Source organism: Pezoporus occidentalis, unplaced genomic scaffold, assembly GCF_034315485.1.
Source record: "Pezoporus occidentalis ecotype Australia unplaced genomic scaffold, CSIRO_AGI_Poc_V1 ctg93, whole genome shotgun sequence".
NCBI lineage: Eukaryota > Metazoa > Chordata > Aves > Psittaciformes > Psittacidae > Pezoporus > Pezoporus occidentalis.
The window spans coordinates 8,646,736-8,668,352 of NW_026916294.1; the positions used below are offsets into that span (position 1 = coordinate 8,646,736).

General features: G+C 46.9%; 1 protein-coding gene across 4 annotated transcripts in view; it reads left to right on the top strand.

Moving 5' to 3' along the window:
* The window catches only part of SYNDIG1 (synapse differentiation inducing 1), a 57,062-nt gene that overhangs the window by 17,923 nt on the left and 17,522 nt on the right, over window positions 1–21,617 (top strand). For all 4 annotated transcript variants that reach the window (XR_009962227.1, XR_009962228.1, XM_062605947.1 and 1 more), the window contains exon 3: window positions 575–712. Coding sequence is in view for 2 of the 4 variants with exons in the window: in XM_062605947.1 (XP_062461931.1) it covers window positions 575–712 (138 nt within the window). In the remaining 2 variants the exon portion in view is untranslated. The remainder of the gene's footprint in view (window positions 1–574; window positions 713–21,617) is intronic.

A 21,617-nucleotide genomic window follows, 5' to 3' on the forward strand; every position in this document is an offset into this window, starting at 1 on the left:
ATCTAACCCAAACTGACTGTAAGTGGTGGAAGTAATTCTGATTTCTCAGAGGACCCTCTAACGTCCAGCTCCTCTGGTGTCACAGAATCCCAGACTGGTTTGGGTTGGAAGGGACCTTGAAGCTCATCCAGTTCCAAACCCCTGCCCCAGGCAGGGACACCTTCCACTAGAGCAGGTTGCTCCAAGCCCCATCCAACCTGGCCTTGAACACTGCCAGGGATGGGGCATTCAGAGCTTCCTTGTGTTAAGGTGCAGCTCTTCCAGAACCAGGAACAAAGTGAAGACAGCCAATGATGCAGCCAAATGGTCAAAAGGTTCCCAAAGTCAGAAAGGTTTCTGGATAGGGAAGATCTATCCAGTAAGCTCAGGATTCGGCATTGTGTTTTAAGAGAGAGAACACGTCAAGTTCATTTAGTAGTGATGGAGGCTGTGACACAGTTGGTGAGGCCTGTTGATGTTGAGGAATTGCCCTGGCGTGACCGGGGAGATGATCACAGCCTTGGTCCATGGCAGAGGAGTGATCATGATGCCATTAACCAGCACCTTTCTATTTCTCTTCCCCTTGCTATTCCAGAGCGATTACTCAAGTGACACCGAAAGTGAAGACAATTTCCTGATGATGCCACCAAGAGACCATCTCGGCCTCACTGTGTTCTCCATGCTCTGCTGCTTCTGGCCATTGGGGATTGCTGCCTTTTATCTGTCTCATGAGGTAATGTTCAAACATCTCCTGGTAACTCAGAGTTTCGTATCCACAGAGTAGCCGTCACTGAGCACCAGCAAGGGAAACTCACCAAACCCCAAATGTGGGCCAAGGCATCCTTTCTCTGGGGCAGTGGGAGGTATTTAAAGAGGGTAGTGTGTTCCTCACATTGGTATGTCTCTCTGATAATGGTGGTTGTCTTGTGAGATACTTTGCTGAGGGAGGAATCTACAAAATATTTTAGGGTTTAGCTGATGATGGGCAGGTTCCATGTCAAGTTGTATGGTCTCTAGCTATGGATTTTCTGTGGACATGACTTTTGAGTGGAAAACACCTTTGCTGTCTCAAACACTTGGATTTCCTATTGGGGAAACTGATCTATCGGTTCCCTAACTTCTCATCTGGAAAAGCAAACCAGGTAATATCCTTCCAGGAGCAGAAATGTAATTTCTGTTCTGCAGAAGCTAATTTACTTTCCAGGAACCATTTCCTTTCCCCCTGTAAAATTGCTCAGCCTGTTCTTCTTGTCCAAGTTTAATATGGGAATATTTTTCCCAGAGAAGTGACAGTGGTTTGGTTTGGTTCCTTCATGAGATGGGCTTGCAGGTTTCCAGCCAGTGCCTAACTAGCCATCAAGTCTTGCCCCATCATTTGTTCCGACAAGTGTGTCTTCAGAAGTGCCTGCAGAGTAATTATTGAGTTTCCCAGCATGGCAGTTAATGTAATGTGACAGAAAAGGAGTCACACTGGAAGTCCCATCAGTGACTGCAAGGGAGCATTCACTTATATTTCTATCTCCTGGTGATTGAAATGTCTATTGCCAACTACAGTCTGTACTCCACAGCACTGAAATCATTCACCCTTTCTCCTGTCTTTCTAACCTGTCTCCTCCAAACATCTACTAGCGTTGGCTCTTTGTCAGACAAGAGCCAGCACTTCAGATATGAAGAATACTAGTCTCCAGTATCAAAGGCACAGCACCACTCTTTCTTGTTTTCAATGAAGTGTCTGCATTGAACGTGGACACTTCTGAGACAACTAAAGTTTGTCCAGTGGAATATAATAGGTTTCCTTGTTTGAGTGCTATTGATTCCTCAAGCTTTGGTCAAGGGATTTCTCTGATGACGATGACAGTGGAAAGTAAACCATCATGGCCATGTCTCCTCACACACGTGGACTAGGCAGGGGTTTTCAGCAGTGCTGTAGCCAAGGAAGGGCTGAGAGCTGTCACTGTTAGAATACACTATTAGAATACACTTTTAGCAGCGTGTTTGCCCTGTGCTGGAGAGAACAGCGTGCTCCTTTGTGTCCTGTGGTAGCTTTCCTTCGGGAAGCCTGGGGGTCTCTTTAAGAAATGCAGGGGAAGCACGGCACAGTCCAATAAATGCAAAATGAACAACGTAATTAAGTACCTCACAGCAGTGTGGCTGAGAAAGTAATTGTGCTGAGAACCTGTGTATGGAGGACAGGGCGTCCACATTAACTGTGAACTGATTCCAGGGGCCAGCGTGAATCCATGAAACAGAAGCATAGGGAAGGTGGAAAAGGCCATGTGTAGGCAGGGAAAGATAATGGTATTGTGCTGGAGGATATAGGCACTGGGAAATGGAAACTTGGGTGGTGTTTGTTTTAGCATGATCACAGAATCATCAGGGTTACAAGGGCCTGGTGGAGAACTGAATGTGGCTGCCTAAAGCTAGGAGCTGCCAGCAAAGTGCTTTGCTCTTACTAGGTTGAGAGATAATAAATTAACCTTTGTTAGTTAACCCCTTGGATGCATCAGGACAGGCTGTGGCTAAATCCAGCCAGGAGGAAGGATTGTTTCTGAGCAATTTTGATTTCTGATTACTGCTTTGGGTTGGCTGTAGAAATCTTTTCACCTCTCCCCTCTAAAAACTGATGATGATGATAGTGCTACCACCCCTGAGTTCTCCTTTGCTCCGGTCTTTCCTCTTCGCTCTGTCCACAACAGCTGAATGAGCTGAGAACTCATCTCCCAAATCTTTTGCAGAAAGATGGTCAAGTCCCTGCTCATCCCAGTCCACCATGGGCACATTGGTCTGTCCTTCCCTGCCTGCCTCCCCTCCAGCACTTCCATCACAACCCTGAGAATCCACAAGCCTTCACTGAAACTGGCTCTTCTGCAAAACCCCAACAAATTGACATTTCCCAATGGGAAAAAAATGACACCAAAATTAAGGCCAAAACCTTCTACAGCCCTCAGTGACATGGGTTAGTGGTGGACTTGGCAATGCTGGGGGAAGGGCTGGACTTGGTGATTGTAAAGGTCTTTTCCAACCCAGCTGATTCTAGGATTCTAAGATGCAGCTGGGCAGGGTCTGCGTGCATGGTGGAAATGAAGATGTGCATCAGCTGAGCAAGCAGGGAGGAGCAGTGGGTTCAGAAATGCACTCTGTGAAAGCAAAACCAGTTCCTCTCCATTGGGATATCCAATTTTCACAAGCAGGGCATCGTCTCTTGAGTTTCTGATCCCAAGTTTCATTTCTTTAACTTTGTTAACCTGACAGAGGGGAGATTTACGTGAAGCATTAGGAAGAAATTCTTCCCTGTGAGGGTGCTGAGGCCCTGGCACAGGGTGCCCAGAGAAGCTGTGGCTGCCCCATCCCTGGCAGTGCTCAAGGCCAGGTTGGACACAGGGGCTTGGAGCAACCTGCTCTAGTGGAAGGTGTCCCTGCCCGTTGCAGGGGGCTGGAACTGGGTGAGCTTTAAGGTCCCTTCCAACCCAAACCAGCCTGGGATTCTATCATTCCGTGCAATCTCCATGGAGTTGTGTCTGGCTGGCACAGGAATACACCTGAAAAATCCCACTGGACACTTCTCAGCATAGGTAGGTGCTCAGGTAGCCTCCAAACCCACTTTCCTCCCCAGCTGCACGTGAGATTTGCCAGGGGCAGATCGGAGTCCAAGAACACGAGAGCAAGCACTTCCCCGTCTGCTGCACTTACTCCCTACCATAATTACCTCCCTCATACCGTGGTTGAAGGATGCATAGCTCCGTAATTATTGCCACATCCCATGGGTTGCTGGAGTGGGCACAACTCCAAATGCCATTGCTTGGATTGGTTTTAAAGAAAGTGGTCCGAGGATTTTCTTTGGTTTCCATCCTGATGTGAGGCATAGATGACCAGGCAGAGGAGGAGCCTGTGTTTCTTCATGATAACTTATGGAACATTTGGAGCCTTTCTCTACAGTTTTCAGAGAGAGCTTTGAAAAAGCTGTATTTTGACATGTGTCAGTGGTCACTGGGGAGAAGAGAGAAATAATGTTTGTCCCCTCGCTGTGAGGGAGGAGACAGGATGAGCTTAACCTTTATCAGAGACCAGAGATTATGTGCTCTGCATACATGAATGTGTTTCTCTTTCTTTGCATTTCTTCATCAGATTTTGACATCTAGCCACTACTGAAAAGGACAGGGAAATAACAGCCAAGTGCTTTCTATTATTCATTAGAAATGTGTCTCATAGTCCCCATCTCAATAGGGAAAACCATGGATGGCAGTGTGATGTGCCACACTCAACCAGACTGCCTGCTGGCCCTGCTAAGACCTTTCCATGCTTTACCAGCCCACCTTGTTTTGTTTTTCCTCTCTGCCCCACTTTTCTCCATCAGGAAACAGAGTATCATAGCTTATAAAGAAGTTGACACCCACAACCATGAGCCTTTGCTTGTACCGGTGACGCTGCATCCCTTTGTACCCAAGATGAAAAGGCAGAGGCAAACCCAAAAGCCTGGAGTATTTTTCTTTACTTGTTTTAAGTGCAGTAAAAGGCTGAACTGTACACTTGCAGGGAGTGTACACTTGCATTGCTGAAGTGATGCTAGCAAAACAGACAGTGGGCTTTTGCATGTTCCAGAGAGGTTGTTGATTTTTCAGCACCGCATCCTTTGTTGGATTAAGTAGCGCTTGTACAAAAGAGCCTGCTGTCAAAAGGAGATGAGCTTTAACCTCCTTAAGTATAACATGAAAAAGTCCTTTACTTTTTTTGATGTCTTGGACCAGGATGCCAATCACATAATCCCTGAGTTGAAGCTGGGCTGTCACTTTGGGTCACATAGCTTGGATGTAGGGTACTGGAGATGTTCAGGGGCTACCCAGCCCTGTCTCTGCTGCCAGTCATGCAGAGCTTTGAGCTGGCTATACTGATCCCTTGAAAAGCAGATCTCCGTGTTCTTCAGCTTTGTGTGTGCTTGTGAGTGTAGGCACATGCAGGCACCCTTCTGACGAAGCTTTGCAGCCCTTGAGCTGTAAAAGTGATGAATAAAACCTCCATACAATTAAATCCTTTTGGGTCAGGAATGAGTCAAAATAAGTCAGAATGAGCTCCTGCTTGTGGCAGAAATCCTCCCAGCAGAGCTCTGTGCTAGTGTCTTGCTGTGGTGGCCAAGGGGTGACAGTATGGCCACTGCCCTTGCATGAGAACCCCAGCCCTGCAAGGGCCACCACTCACCAGGCTGTGTCCCTCATGTAGTTGTAAGGTAGATGGCAGACACCATGACTTTCGGGCTGTTCTGAACCTGCTTCAGTCCTAATAGCTGGTGAACGTAGATTCTGTAGTTAGTGTTTATTATAGCAAGGGGGTTGGAACTAGATGATCTTTAAAGACTCTTCCGACTCATAGAATTATGTGATTTCTCAACATGCCAGCTCTTCAGCTGATGGGAATCGCTCTCCCTCCACTCACTTGTGTTGGAAGATCTGGCTTTGCCAATCTGTCTTACTGAGGAGGGAACTAACCCAGGGGCTCACACAAAAGGCCAGGTCCCATAAGCAATGCTGAGCCAGTCCACACTGAAATGACTTTGCCTCTAGGTGCCTATATGGCTCTCAGACCCTCGTGTCACAGGACTTAGCTTCTCACGGGGACGAGCTGTATGCTCTGGTACTTTTCCTGAGTGATCACCTTAAGAAAGAGCTGAGTTCTTCCAGCCACGTTTGCAAACACAGGAATAGCTGTGTCTAGCATGTTAGATTGCAGGCCTGAAGTTTAGCAAGAGATTGAAACCATTGAGAAAAAGGTTTTCAATGAGGAAACGTGGGGTGAACATTGCTTGCAAACTGCTCATACAGTTCCGCTTGCAAACTGTCTCTGTATGAGTGCATATGTGTGCGCTCCTGCTGAAACACAGTGCTTGCAAGGAGAAGCACTTCAGGATCATCGAATGACACCATAATTTTAGCTGCCACAAGACAGCTGTCTTATACTTACATATGGCACTTCAGACAGACATTTCTTGTACTTTGACTTGCATCTATACTCGAGCCTCAGTTGGATGGGTTTTGCCTGTGCTGTTCACTTCCAGCTGATGGCTTTTATCCCTCGTCTGCTTTGTCCACTCAAAGACTGTGGCAGGGGCCACCTGCACGTGGCCCAGGCATCCTAGACACAACTGGTGCTACCCTGACCATGCATGTTCATTAGACATAGAAGTAGAGGCTGTTATAGGAAAATACAGCAGCCCAAGGCGGGATGAAGCTGCTGCTGCTCCATGCCTGCAGGTCCAACCAGCAGCAAGGCTGCAGCTACATTCCCTGCAGGCACACACACACAAAGCACACATATGCACCGTGTATTTACATGGGTACATGGCTGGCCATGCAAACCACAGAAAGATACTCGGAGCACTCAACAAAGGCAGATGGTACCAGCAGCCCCATCCTGCTCCTCTCTGTCTAAGCAGGATGGAGGTCCACTAGTGAGAATGTCTGTCTATCTATCTATCTATCTATCTATCTATCTATCTATCTATCTATCTATCTATCTATCTAACTATCTAGACATAAACAGATATGCACACATATATATATGCACACACACATCAGTGCATCGTGGATCGCTCCAGTAGCTAGGCTCAGCAGTGAGACTGAGGGTCACTCACACTTCCCAAGCAGGGCATCAAGAGAGGGAAATATGCAGTGCTGGATGGAGAGACTGGGAGTGGGAGAGAGGCTGTGATGGCCAGAGTTAATTTAGGAGCACAGCGTGGTATGAGCACAGCGTGGGAAGGGTACGACCAGCTTACTCCTCCAGGTAGGTCTTGTGTAAAGAAAGGCAGGTTTGAGGCTCCCCTGTTAAGAAGGATTAAATGTAGTATTGCATGAACGCTGCAAGGGGCTTTCTCTGCCACTGTGGCTCACACGTGGGCATGTTCACGAGGGGGGTGGTTACAGCTATGGGGAGTAAATGAATTGGTATGATAGCCCCTGTCCTAACCAGGACAACTTTGTGGGGGGCTGGCACCAAGTGACACCAAGTGTCTCTGTGAAGGTTCAGAGTGAAAGGCAAATGCTCAGAGGATCATGCCCTAGGCCAGAGACCCCATAGGGCATTGCAGAGATAGCAAATTGGCCAGGAAGAGGATGATAGTGAATACTGAACATTACAGCCTGTGCCAGCATAAAATAACGTGGCTGCTGTTCTCAACTGTGGCAAGGACAGAAACTACCTGCTGAGATAGCCGGGAACATATGTTGCTGTGTGAGAGTGCTGGGTTTCTTGTTCTTGGAAGAGCAGCTCTGAAATGGATGTCTGTGGCCTCTGGTTAGGGACCTTTGGGTGACACCTCTTCGCTTTGCAAAAAGCTCATCACATGGTTCAGTACATTCAGGGTTTGCAACTTATGCTCCTTTCAGAGGGGAGGGAAATCCGAGTCCTGGATGAAGTGACAGAGGATGTCTTGTGGCCCTTTAATTCCCCAGGGTCTGCTTCAGATGCTGATGGTGACGCTAAATCTGAAGTGGTAGTGACAGGACAAAGGGGAATGGCTTTGACCTAACAGAGGGGAGATTGAGATGAGACATTAGGAAGAAATTCTTTCCTGTGAGGGTGCTGAGGCCCTGGCACAGGGTGCCCAGAGAAGCTGTGGCTGCCCCATCCCTGGCAGTGTTCAAGGACACAGGGGCTTGGGGCAACCTGCTCTAGTGGAAGATGTCCCTGCCTGTGGCAGGGGGTTGGAACTGGATGGGCTTTAAGGTCCCTTCCAACCCAAACCAGTCTGTGACTGACTCAATGAAGTGGGGTTTAATAACTGCCAGCACCTCTAATTCTCTGCTTTCCAGGTGGGAGCTGGCTCCCAGCCACTGGTTTGAGTGTGAGTGAACTTTGCTAACACCAATTTTCCCTTCAGGGCAGATGTCTCCTGAGAAGAGAGGTCTTTGTGCACACAAGAAAATGTCCATGTGCAGTGAGCTGGGTTTCAGCAGCTGCTAATTTCAGTATTGTGTAGGTGAGGTCTTGACCCAGGGATCATTATAAGTGTCTTGCACAGATTTCTCTTCATTCCTCTTTGTCCTTTTGATCTCATGGTCACATTTCCAAATCACGAACTACAGCTACAAAAAGGGATTAGATTAATGAATGGCCTGATTGCTTTAGCCCTTAAGCTAATTTTAAATAATTGGAAAGGTAGCTGGCAAATAACATTCCCTGGAGAGTTAAATTCATTATGCAGGTGTTTAATTATAAGGAAATTCTGGGACAGAAAAGAGACCAACTCAAAATGTTTGAGGAGGTGAGGGGTCGCTTTTATTAGCAAGAACATCCTGCACGATAGCTTTGCACATGAACTGTTCTGTGCCTGACATTCAGGCTGAGCCAGCCAGAGCCCAGACACGTATCGATATAGTCATTCTCCAAGTGTACAAAACATTATTCCTTCCTGGCATCCTCTTTTCGTCCTGCTGTTACTTTTTGTTGCTCATCTATTGGCTCACTATTTCACAGGCTCATGAGACAGCAAGGATTGTTTCAGTGCAGAATAATACCACTTCAACAGGTTGCACGCACGCCTGCCATAAGCTTGGTGTGTTTGTAGTACTCACAAAATCACCCAGTGATGATGATCCCAGCCCAGAGGCAGAAGCAGGGGACACGATTTTGAACCTCCTTAGTAGGTCGCCCTGCTGAAAGAGGCAGGAGAAAGTCAGCGACCCATTGCAGGTAAGGGAATGGAACATAGTTCCCCCATTCTGGCCATCCCAGGGTCTGCTTCAGTTGTGAGAAAAGCCAAAACGCTTTAGATGCTGCCTCAGGAGCCTGGTGGCATTACGACGCTCTTCACATCCAAGGTGGTAAATGATCTCCCTTGAATTCTCCTGTGGCAAGGAGAACAGAGTGTACGTCTGGAGTGTTCTTTGGGTGCTGTTCATAAATAGAGCTTCCTTTCATCTGGCATGGTAGCATGCACCCTTTTACAAAACTAAAGCAAGCAAAAGGAGGCAACCACATGTGAAGTTTAATGTATGCAGTAGTAAGTGAATGGATGTTTTCAACAGCAAAGGCTTAAGGTTAACCTTTCATCAGTCTGCAGAAGACTAGGGTATTTTTCTCTTCCTCCAAGAGATTAACATCATGTACCAGAGGCCCAGGGCTATATCGTAATCTTGAATATACAGCTTGCTATCTCTCAGCAGCTGTTCTGGCGAGGGATGCTGAATTACTACTTGGTTTGGATGCACAGCAAACTGAACTGATCATTTCTGATTATAATCTACATATCTCTTTCAAATGGGCTGCAGAAAACGCTTTGAAGTGAAGACTTGAGTGTAGTGATGTAGGCATGCAAAAGTGCCTGTGGGACAACTGTAACTCCTCATTGAATTGTCTGACTTCCCAGCAGGAGGAAAGAGTAAAAGGTTTCGTATATTCATTTTGGGATGAATGACAAGAATCAGCTGAAAAGGAAGGGACTGAGACCTACCTGCATCTGTGTGGTTTGTGTCTAAAACTGGGCACTGTATGTTCACGGGTAATGACTGCTTTTCAGCCTAGAATAAACACGGGATTATCCATTGTAACCAAAGATCCTCAGCAAGGACCCACTGCAAGGCAGAACAATACAATCATAAAATCACAAAGTGTTTTGGGTTGGGAGGAACCTTAAAGCTCATCCAGTCCCAACCCCTGCCACAGGCAGGGACACCTTCCACTAGAGCAGCTTGCTCCAAGCCCCTGTGTCCAACCTGGCCTTGAACACTGCCAGGGATGGGGCAGCCACAGCTTCTCTGGGCACCCTGTGCCAGGGCCTCAGCACCCTCACAGGGAAGAATTTCTTCCTAATGTCTCATCTCAATCTCCCCTCTGTCAGGTTAAAGCCATTCCCCTTGTCCTGTCCTTTCAGACCCTTGTCAAAAGCCCTTTCCATCTTTCTTGTTGTCCCCTTTAGGTAGCGGAAGGTACTGGAACCTTGTAAGGGGACCCAGCTGTTGTATAAGCTCATAAAGTATCTGAGATAGGAAGGGAGGACACTCCCTGCTTTCAGCTCTTGTGCCTGAGGAGCATGCACCTCTCCAGTGGTCATGCACTGAGGTTTTCCTCCAGGACAAATGGCTGTCCCAGCAGTGAGCCTACAGACTTCCCCACTGACTGTAACCATTTCTTCAAGTGAGCACTAAAACAGACAAAGCAGTCTTACCACGGGACCCTGGAAGGTAACACCATGAAAGACAAGCTTCTGTTGCTAGTGGCAGTGTCCACGGGGCCTCTGTTAAGTTAAGCTCTGTGCCAGCCAAAAAGCTTTGGAGCCAGCAAGGCCAATGAGAAATAATTCTGTCCCATTAAAGTAGATGGAGAGATTGCACTTTCTTCCCATGCCCATGGGCAAAATATTGAGCCCAGGAGGAGCAGCTTCCCTGAGGCAGCCACTGTTTGGGGCTGTAGGGGCACACAGATACATCAGTGCTCTCTTTTGATAGCTCTGGCCACGATGTGTAACAGTCTTGACTCTACCTCTCACCAGTCTCTGCAGAACCCTGTTTCCAGCCTTAAATGCTGAAATCTTTCTTTAAGAAGTGAAAGGTTAATTAATTATCTAATATTACTGCATTGTTCCGAAACACTGTTTCCTAATCTAAACAGCAGCATTTGCTGATGCTTTGCCTCCAGCTGTATCCACAGAGGTAGGCAGGACATTAAAATGCGCCCATCAAGAGACATGATGTATTGTTGGTAATAAAACCAATGTAGTATTTCATGTGCTTTGGGGGGGAAACACCAGTTTTTTCACATTGTGACAATCCCCAGTGCCAGTTTAGTATTAAGATACACTCATTATGGGGCATGATGAGCAAGGAGTCGTCAATGACATACCCACAGCTTGTCCTTTCTTGTCTTATTTCCAAGAAGTGCGAAGGAATCAGGGTTGCTTGGGTGAATGCAAGTCCATGCATGTCCACACAGGGACTCGGCTTCCTCCACGGGTATGGGCAAAGCCAGAGATGAAAGAAGAGGGGTCACAGCATCAGGCAGAAGAGATGGAATTGGCAAGCCCTGCTTGACCCCATTCCTCATCCTGCCTTCCTTGGCGTGAGTGCTTCTCCATCATGAAGTCCAGGAGAAAGGATGCTGTTCAAACCAGCTATTACCTAGAACTCCCAGACAGCAGTCCCAAAGATGTTAGTGTCTGCCCCACCATGATGAGGTGTATCACCAGGAAGGACCTCTCCTTTATGGCTGTTGTCTCTAGCAAGAGGTGTAGAAACAGGATGGTCAGAGCAGGAAAGACCAAATCCTTTCTTCCCAGGTCTGATCAGGAAGCTTCCTCTGGCAGGGATTTGTACTGGCCTTTTTTTTGATGTGAAAGGTGCTCCCTTCACAACAGGGACCAAAAGTTGATAGAGAACTCCCTGTCCATGGTTCAGAGCCTAGTAGCTGCTCCCAGCACTTCCCTTCGCTATAGCAAGGACATGCTACAAAAGGTGAAGGTGGTTCTTGGGCTGATAATGGCAGGCAGAGTAAGTTCCAAATCCTCCCAGGTGTGATAATGCAGGAAATGGGATTTGGTATCCAGAGACATGTGGGCCTTTGAACTAATTTAAATAGTAATTATCCCAGCCTGGGATTTCTGGATTCCATTCAAGACAGGACGCTCAGTAATTGTGCTGAATGTGTCCTCATTCCTTGACCTTGGCACACAGATGGCGTGGTTCTAAGCAGGTTTCTACTGACTACAACTAATTAAACAATTAATTAGGAGCCCTCACTTACACAGAAGCTATTGTAAAACAAGAACTTCAGTGACCTCATGGGACCTTGCCACAGCATTAGTCCAAGGACCGTCCGGATTGTCTTTGCTGAAGCTTCGGTGCATCCACCCAGTCTCAGTTTGAACCGTACCTGTGAGAGGTTGGCTCAGCTTAAGCTGCACTCACCCCTGATGTGTCTTCAGGATGTCTCACTTTTGAGAGCTTTCCTTTGCTAAATAGGTGAAGACCACCTTGTCCTGTGACTTTCAGTGGCTATTCCTAAGTAGTTGTGAGCACAAATTGCTTGTTTCCCAGGATTTTCAGTATCCCCACAATGAAAATGAGTATTTAAATCCCATGGACAGAGGCTTTTATTCTTACTGTATCTCACTTTGCTCTGCCAACACTTTAGCATTTCTCCTCCATCTACCTTCTTTCAAACCATCAAGTGTTCTGATTCTGTGTCATAGAAGCGATGCCTCATGAGCCCCTCCCTCATTTCTAATAACTTCTGTGTTGTATAATAAAAACAGCACCATAATATTCACTTTATATGTCTGCTGATTAGAAACCAGATCATCATAGAGGTTTCTAGCCCATATATGCACTCTGCCTGGAAAAGGAATGAACAGCATTAGTTCCCCTTCATTTCTTTATTAACAGCAAGAAATCTTTAAGTATTTCAGGGTGTTGGGTTCAACCTGGGGAACTGGAAACATTCTTTGCCCAGTTTTTTGCTCATGAGCTGCAAATGGAGGTTTGTGTTCTCTGTGCATTTGTTACTTAGCAGAAATACCGAAAACAGGGAAGAATGAAGTGTCATTTAAGCAGAATTCAAGGTAAGCTCAAGGAGCAGTTTTTCTCTGTGACATGGGATGAATGTCTTGGTTCACGGTTCCTGTATGCCTGTGTCAACATGAGACCAACTCACCCATACAAACTGGGTTTATATGGGGCATAACAGTGGCTTCCCTTCACTGGGCAAGCTGGGCTCTCAGGAGCAGAAAGGTCTTCATCTTGGAAAGGTTATGAGCATTGGGAAGGTTTTAAGGGTGGGTTTGGAAGGGGACCATGGTAAAGACCCTCCGGGCACTGCACAGCATCACTGTTCCCTGCTTTGTTATCCCTGCAATCAGGATCTGAAGGGTTTAGCATTGCTCTCTCTGCCCCTTGGGTCCACACTCCTCGAATTGGAAATTTCCCATTTACTGGGGCCCAGGATAAATGAACGATCCAATCTTCAAAACCCATTAGGGATTAATTGCAAGCAGAAGTTATACTGTTTTAATTAAAGCAGCGTACTTCAGGCAGCCCATCCCTGTAATGCAAACTGAGTATCAATGTTCTTACACTAGAAAAGATCTTCCCTGATACCAGAGAATGTGTAGAAGGGAGTAATCTGTCCTGCAGGAAGCACAAAAATATTGTCATGCTCTGCTTCAATTGCCTTGAAAGAGAAAACAGTGTCCTGCTGGGTGCAGTTACACCACTGCCAGTCTGCAGGTTGAGCTCACTTTCCTCCTGTGCCATCGGGAATGCTGCTGGGGTGGTGGGTGGGAGCCATATGAATTACAGTGCTGTGAGAGCTGAAATGGGGACAGCAGAGTGCAGCTTTGCCAGAGGGGAAATAAATCTGACTTTTGGGATTGTTGCACACAGGAAGACGTTTTTCTCAGGGGAGCAGCCCTGTGAGGAGCACACATTGCAGGGCACGTTGATGGAACTGTGCCTTTTGCAGTGCTGAGACCAGCACATCCATTGATGCCACAGACCTTGCTGCTTATCTTTAAACCCCAGAGAAGCGGAGCGATGCAGGTTGCATTGAAACCCAGTGGGATCTAAGCTGCTGGGTTGTTCACCAGTATTGAAGAAGCACCCTTGTATTCATTAGCTACTTCATAGGCAAAAAGAGTCAAAAGCAAACACACAGAAGATGAGATTTGTGTTCTCTGATCACTTGGCACATCAGAGAGGGCGCCCTAGAAAACAGGGAGGAAAGATGTGATCGCTGATGTGGTGTTTGGTATGGATTCAGGAAGGTTTCCGCACAGCAAAGGCAATCCATGCCTTCAAAAGGGTGCTTTGTGGGAGTGCAACGACCAAAAGTCCAAACTAGCTCCTCAAAGAGCCAAGGGGGCAAACAGTGGGGAGGAAGAGAACAGCCATGTCCTCTACACAGGCCAAGCTTGCTGATGCTGACAGGCTTACAGGGAGCTATGGAGTACTTCTTGTTCACACTGAAGGCTGTCCTTAGGTTGGCCTCCCAACTGTTTCTTTATGCTCCCATTTCGGACCTTGCCGCCTGCCTCCTTACTTCATCTATGAAGGAGCTCACACTGCTGCATTTCTGCCTCCTAATTTGGTGGCCTTACCCTGCAGCCCTTACGTAGGTGTATCCATCAGTCATATCAGATGTAAAAGATGCCATGGTTTGCCATCATGCCTATAAATTCAAGGTGTCTCTAGGAGGAAAAGGGTCAAAGCAGTTGGAATCTGAACTACTGCAGCTCAGACTTGCAGCTCCAGTTGGAGCTTCTGTTTCACCTCTGAAATAGGCTATGCGTGAAGATTACATTGACTTGCTGTTTGCCTCAAGTGATTTGGGGGAAATAGCTGCTTCCGCTCATTTTGGGAAGCCAGCCAAACCTGAACAATCTCACGGTAAGCAATGCCACAGTGAAACCTAGAGCAGAGATTCCCGTTTCCTTGCATTTCCTGCTTTGTTACAGAGCCCTGCTCTTATCACAAAATTCCCCCGCCACCCCAATCCAGAACAGCTCCCTTGTGGATTTGCGGCAGTGATGTTTTTGTGACCACAAAGGAAACAGCATGCTCGCAAATTATTTGATAAGGCCAAAATCATTTACCTCCTACCAAGTGTGACATATTTCGGCAATAGCTAATTAAGCTGAGAGATTGCTGTCATAGCTCTGTGCAAAGGAAAATCAGAACCTCTGTGAAATCTCTTTGGCAGAATGTGCATCATCTGCTATCTCCAGTATGAGCACAGAGCGGTGACACTACTGTCGGCATTAAATCACCCTTCAGTATGTTCAGCTCCTCTTTTAATCTACCAGCCTGTACCTCACCAACCTGGAGTCTTCACCATATGTGCTTGCATCTGTTGGCAAAGCAAGGATCATTTTTCCTAGCAATTGCTATGCTGAGGATCAAGGGTAAAAGATAGAAATACCACTGTTTGTAATCTCTGGCCAACATGTGAGCTGCATGCCCTCTTAGGTGTCCAGTCTGGATACCTACTTACTGTAGCAGTTAGGAGGATGCATGCTTTCCCTGCTCCTGCAGGGATGCAGCTCTGTACCACTGCATGCGTTGATGGGAACGACTGCTTTTTCACTGTGTGACTGTGTCATTAACAAGGAGAGAACAGGGAGATTGAAGGCAATGGTGGTACTGTAAGTGGTGGCAGCTAGATACCTTGCCTGGTGTTTCTTCTGCTGAACAGAGATGGGATTTGAAGGGGTTTGAAGGGAAGGGGTGGTCTTTCAAGAGAGCGTGAATTATACTTCAGTATCCCTGTACTATTAAGCAAGCCTTTATAGATGAAACTGAAGCTCAGAGCTGGCTGCCATCATCTGCTGCTGTGTCTTGTCTCAAGCCCTGTGTACTGCTTGGGAATGATAGGGAGTCCTTGAACCAGCTCAGGCCCCTTTGCAGGTGAATACCACTTCATGTGATGTTATGTGTTGCTGTGATTTTCACTGTGCCATGCAGTCCACTGAGAAAAATCCTGACTTCTCACCTTAAAATGAAATGAACCAGCAAGTGCAGTACTTTCAAAGGCATCAACAGCCATGCCAAGAGGATCTCACCAGGGCCTTTTAGCCAGACCAGCAGGACAGGATGTTCAACTAAGCAGCCAGAACAAAAAGTGCTGCTAGAAGCTGCTGTTAAGTATTTTTGTTGGTGTTTGGCTGTACATACAGCTGAGACGTTGCTGATTCGTTTGTGATGCCTCAAATTCTATCACTTGCTCAAAGAGCAAACTGCTGTGCTTTGAGTATATACAAGAGAAAGCCTCTTGCTTTTCTCTCTTGAATTAATTTAGGAGGGAAGGGAAACGTATTTTGGAGGAAGCAAGTTAAAGATTTTTTGTTAATGGTAAGTGGCTGAGAATAATTCAGTTTATTGCTAATTCCAAAGAAGGGAATCAGAGTCATGATGTCACGTCTTTTTAGCTCCATTCAAATGTTTTGCCTCCTCTTTTTCTGACTGAAATGACTCACAAGATCATAGACGCTAGGCACGGCAAAGACCTTTAAGCTCATCTTGCCCATCAGTCTGCAACCACTGGGTTGTTATTTAGAACGGTAAACAAGAAAAACCATGTTAGAGGCAGACACAATGTTCTCTTAGAGAATGGAGAGTACTGAGATATTCTTTAGACATCTGTGTTTATCAGCTGGGTCTGAGAGCAGGGATCATGAAGTCAACGTGAATGAAAGCAGCGCCATGCACTGTCAAGTAGGGCTGAAAGTTTTCCATAGGGAAGGAGTATGTTTCCACCCCTACCAATAACCCCGCTTTCCTCTTGCTCACATCACTTCCCACAGCTGCTTTGACATGTGTCACTTTGGGTGACTTCCTTTTAGATTTAGTGGATTACTTTGCAGAGCTGCTGGTTTTCATGCACCACTGGTTGAAGTCACTGGGAGCAGTATTGCCCTAGAGAACGCCTGATGGGGAGCATCTGTGACTGGAAACACCTTGGGCTGAACAGCCAAAAATATGGCTGCTAGAAAGAAAAGCAGTCTGCTGGGAATCCAGAGCATGAGAGGCAGGCCTTGAAATCAGAGGAGAAAGGGTCTGTAACCACACCTTTGTACAGGACCTGGTATACCTGGACCCTGACATCCCCTGACAAAGGCATGTCAAATCAGTGCCTTTCCCTGGGGTAGAGCCCATCCTTCAGGGCTACAGGGTACCAGCTCACATCTGGGGCTCCCAAGTGCAGTACAGGTAGGTGGGATGTTTATTCAGCAGTTAAGAGCTGAAATCACACACAAACCAGCCATACTCCGTCTCCTCCTTATTCACTCATTACTGCTGCTCTGACATACCTGCTGTCACTACTGAGTGCAAGCCTAGATCCTCTGGCTGCTGTCCTGAGAGCATTTTTACAGGAGCTGTCAATACAGCTTTGCATCAGCAAATGCCAGCGCATCCATTTGGGCAGTTGCCTTTTCAACTTGCTTGTTTTCTGGCCAAATGTGTTCTCTAACATCATGAGGATTCACTGGAAATGGTCATCCACAGGATAACATGTGAAGATCTGTAACATCTCTACAACCGTCCGAAAGATGGATGGAGCCAGGAGGTGGCTGGTCTCTGCTCGCGAGGAACAAGTGATAGGACAAGAGGAAACAGCCTCAAGCTGCACCAGGGGAGGTTTAGACTGGATATTAGGAACAATTTCTTCCCCAAAGGGCAGTCAGGCATTGGAACAGGCTGCCCAGGGCAGTGGTGGAAGTGTTCACAAACCATGTAGACAAGGCTCCCAGTGACATAGTTTAGTGGTGGCCTTGGCAGTGCTGGGGAACGGTTGGACTGAATGATCTTGAAGAGTTTTTCCAACCTTGCTGGTTCTATGGTTCTATGATTCTATAATGTGCATCTATCCTGCTCTTGGAACACTTGATGAGTTCACTCCTCAGCTTCCAGAAGCTTCCAGAATTCCTTCTGCAGTGGCCTCAGCAGCATGTGGACATGGGCTAAGCCTTCCCCCTGTAGCAGGAGTGACTTCGGAAGCCACCCTCCCACTGAGCCACCCCTGCAGGGATGCCCTGACTGCTCTGATTCACATTCTGTGGCAAGGATCTCTGAGAGCTCGGTGCCTCTGAGCCCCTGTTGAGGAAGGATCATTAGCATGCAGCCTGCCTGCCTGAGCAAGATGCTATCTGTATACCTAGCAGCAAAGGATAACCAAATCAACACCCAGTCAGACTCCATTAACATGGCCCTCAGGAGGCAAATGCCTCTTAACATGAAATTATGTGCCACTGATCATTTCAGCAGCCAGGGCTCCTGATTGGTTCAGAAGCCAGTTTTCCTCTAGTGAAACATCTCCAAGCAGCATCTTTCACAGCAAGTGAATCTGGTTCCTCAGAGGCAAAGAGCTCTCTGTGGGCAGCTTCCCTGCAGGAGCTGCAAGCGGCACAAACATCAGAAGCATGCCACCCGTGTCCTGGATTGCAAGCATTCCCATGCAGTGGTGAATGTACCTCTGTTTTGCCTCCTCCTCACCTCCTTTCAAGCCGCAGGTGAGAAAATGGGCAAGAAATGGGCTGAATGCCAGTTTAGGGTCCCTTCAAAACCTCAGAGGGGAAGCCAGTCGTGCAGTGTTGAACTCCACCAGCTGCTGCTCTATGGTGGTTTTGACACAGCAGCACTGGGCAGTTTGTGTACAGATTAGGAGCAGGGAACTCACTTCTTGCGCAAAACCCCACCTAGGAATAAAGGCAAGTCCTCTGGGATCATTAAACCCATTTTGTCATGGGTTCTTTTTCCCTCAAGACAAAGGTAACACTTGTCTTGGCACTTCCTTTGTTCCCATTCTAAAATTTCTTGAGTAAGTCTCCTTATACAGAGAATGGATGTGTCCAGATGCCCTGGGTTCAGCAGTAGCAGTCATTTTTCTCCTTCCTAGTAGCTGGTGCCTTGCTGTGTTTTTGACTTTCAGCCTGGGAACAGCGCTGATAACACCGATGTTTTTAGTTGCTGCTCAGTAATGTTTACTCTGACCAAGGACTTTCTGAGCCTCGTGCTCTGCCAGGGAGGAGGGGAAGCTGGGAGGAAGCAGAGACAGGACACCTGACCCAAACTGACCAAAGAGGTATTCCATACCACATCACGTCATGCCCGGTATATAAACTGGGGGCAGTTACCTGGAAGGGTGAGATCATGGTCGGGCTGGGTATCGGTCGGCGGGTGGTGAGCGGTTATATTGTCTCCCCTTGTTATTTCCCTTATCATTATTATTATTGGTGGTAGCAGCAGTGGTTTGTGTTATACCTTAGTTACCGGGCTGTTCTTATCTCAACCCGTGGGAGTTGCATTCTTTCGATTCTTCTCCCCATGCCTCCGGGAACCAGGAGAGAAAAGGGGAGTGAGTGAACGGCTGCGTGGTACTGAGTTACCGGCTGGGCTTAAACCGTGACACCAGGGATACCCCAGGTCCCTTCCACTAACTATGCCACATCCTCAGAAGATCCCTGTCATAGAATCCCAGACTGGTTTGGGTTGGAAGGGGCCTTAAAGCTCATCCAGTTCCATCCCCCTGCCACAGGCAGGGACACCTTTCACTAGACCAGGTTGCTCCAAGCCCCTGTGTCCAACCTGGCCTTGAACACTGCCAGGGATGGGGCAGCCACAGCTGGCTGGCCATTATGCAAGCATCTGGGGCTCCCACTCACGCATTTGGGGTTCCCACTCTCCAGGGTTTAGTTCAGCCTCCAGCTCCCAGATACCTCCAGCAGGAGAAAGAGGAATTATCTGGGATGACTTTCAGGGCTGTATTCATACAGTCCTGTGGGTCAGCTTTCACGCCAGCATCTCTGTGACAAAATGATCTACTGGTCCCCTAGCCAGCAGCAGCCACTTGTGTTGGGGGTGCAACCCAAGCAAGGGAGGAATCCTTTCTTTTATCTCTGATAACAAAGGCACGCCAGTGAAAGCATTAATGGGTCCCCCTTGGCTTTGTTGGTGCTGATGATGCTGATGTTGGATCACCACAAGGGAACATTACATAGCTTTATATTTGTGATTTACATAGATTACATTGCAGAGGTTTACAGTCTACTATATGCATTTGCTGCTGTGTTGGGAGCTGTAAAGAATAAAATCATGTAATAAAGAGCCTTCTGGTCCTGACATAAAATTCAGCATAATACATATTATTATCCCTGCCTGTGCCAGCCCTTCTTTCTTGCTCTTGCCTACGTTTTCAGTGTGTGCCAGTGCTATCAGTGCCTGAATACCAGCTAGGACTCCTTGCTGCTGCAGAGCAGAGCAGAGGAAAAGCCTGTAGAAGAGTTGAACAGGGAGAAATGCAGGAGCACTTCAAGTATGTGAAAGGCAAGTGCAAACAAGGAGGGAATTAACTCTTCTCCACATCCACTCCAGGATGGCTAAAGCCCTCAGTCCTACGTTGCAGTGAAGCTGGTCTGGGTTCAGGTTTAGGAAAAGCTTTCTAGAGATTAAAGAAGGGAAATGCACTACCACTTGACCTCAGCAGAGACCAGTGCAGATGAATGGTCAGGGATGGCTTTTATAAGCAGAGCTTAAGATTTCTACAAGCTTATAATTGGTTTTGCTAAAATCCTCTCTTATGCCAGCTGGATATACACTGGAACTGACTTATTAACATGCCTCTGCTCTCCGCTCTGTAATCAATGTCAGTCACAGTAGTGTTTAATGTTACACAGCAGCAATCTCAGACTGGAACTAGTTTACTGGCTACTTGATAGCTGGTGCCTTTCCCGTATTAGCCTATTTCCCAGTCTTGGAGTGGGTGACTACTTGCTCTCCTGTCAAGATTGTCACTCACCTTTGTTTGAAAGCATAATGCCAGCACGCTTTCAAGGTAGATGGGACTGAAAAGCAGCTCATTTCTTCAAGGAGCAGGGTAGAGGTTGCAGGGAAGACCTGGTATCAGTTTCCTTCCACCATTAGTTTTTCCATCACCTAGAGCAAAAAAAAGTAATTTCTCATCCTGAGAGCATTTTCCAGACTTCAAAAATCTGCCTTTGGATAAAATTCCAGTTTTGAACTTTGGATGCTTTTCATGAAGTCTCATGAAGTTTCATGGGTCTGATGCTTAAAACTCAATCTGGAGACCCTGCCTTACGAGGCAACAGTTCTCCATTTCCCATTACAAAGTGTATTAAAGACTCTTAAGGTTTAGTTTTCAACCTCTATGCTCTGTTTCTGAGTCACGAAACAGAGCAAGACTCCAGGCTGGCTCCTTCTGAATTCTTCTTGGTATCTGTGAGTTGCTTTTGTGCCATTACACTGTGAGACCTCGCTTTTGGGTTTGGTGTTCATCTTTGCATGATACTCACTTCCTCCTCCAGGTTTTGTGTCCCTTGCTTGGTGAAGGTAATCTCACCAAACTGACAGGAGAGCTCTGTTACGATTGTAACTTGCTCACATTTGCTTTTTCTGGCATCATCTAGAAACAGTACATACTGTACTATTTCAGCGGCTTTCCTGGATGGTGAGCTAGCTGCTTTTGCAGGATTGCTGAGTTCAAGACTGTGTATTTTTGGAGTAACATTTACTCATTTGGTGCTTTATTGTATTAACCCCCTAGATCCTGAAAATAAAAGGTAGTTTCCTCTAGCAGGAGGAAAACTGTTATGTGGGTTTCTTAATATTCAGTAAACCCATAGTGAATGACTAAGAACAGTTATCGATTCACACCAGCAAGCTGTGCTGATATATTTATGGCCATCTAAAGCGGTTTTGCTAGCTAGTCCAAAAGAAGTGTTTGCTTTCTTTTTTTAGCTCCCTACAAAATAAGAGTTTAATGACAAAAAAAACCACCCTGCTTCGGTGAGAATGCACTAGGCACAGCAAAACAAAAGAAAACCCACGTTTGCAGTTAAAAGTCTATGTGTTTCCACACAGACTTGCTCTCCTTTATATTCTTGCTCTTGAGTGTTGGTAGGACTCCCTGCAGGAGCATCCTGGTGCTTCCTGTCCATGGTGCATCATGGTGGAGATGCAGTCCCAGTGAGGACGCTGGTCCTCAGGTAAAGGAGAGACAATGGGCAGGCAAAGTGCAGTTGCCTTGGAGCAGCACTGCAGCAGAGCATTGGAACTGAAGTGTCTTCCTTTCCTCAGTGCTATTTTACACATCCCCAGGAAAACCTTCACGGAGAGCAGTCAACGTGCTGTCAAATTCCATCTACA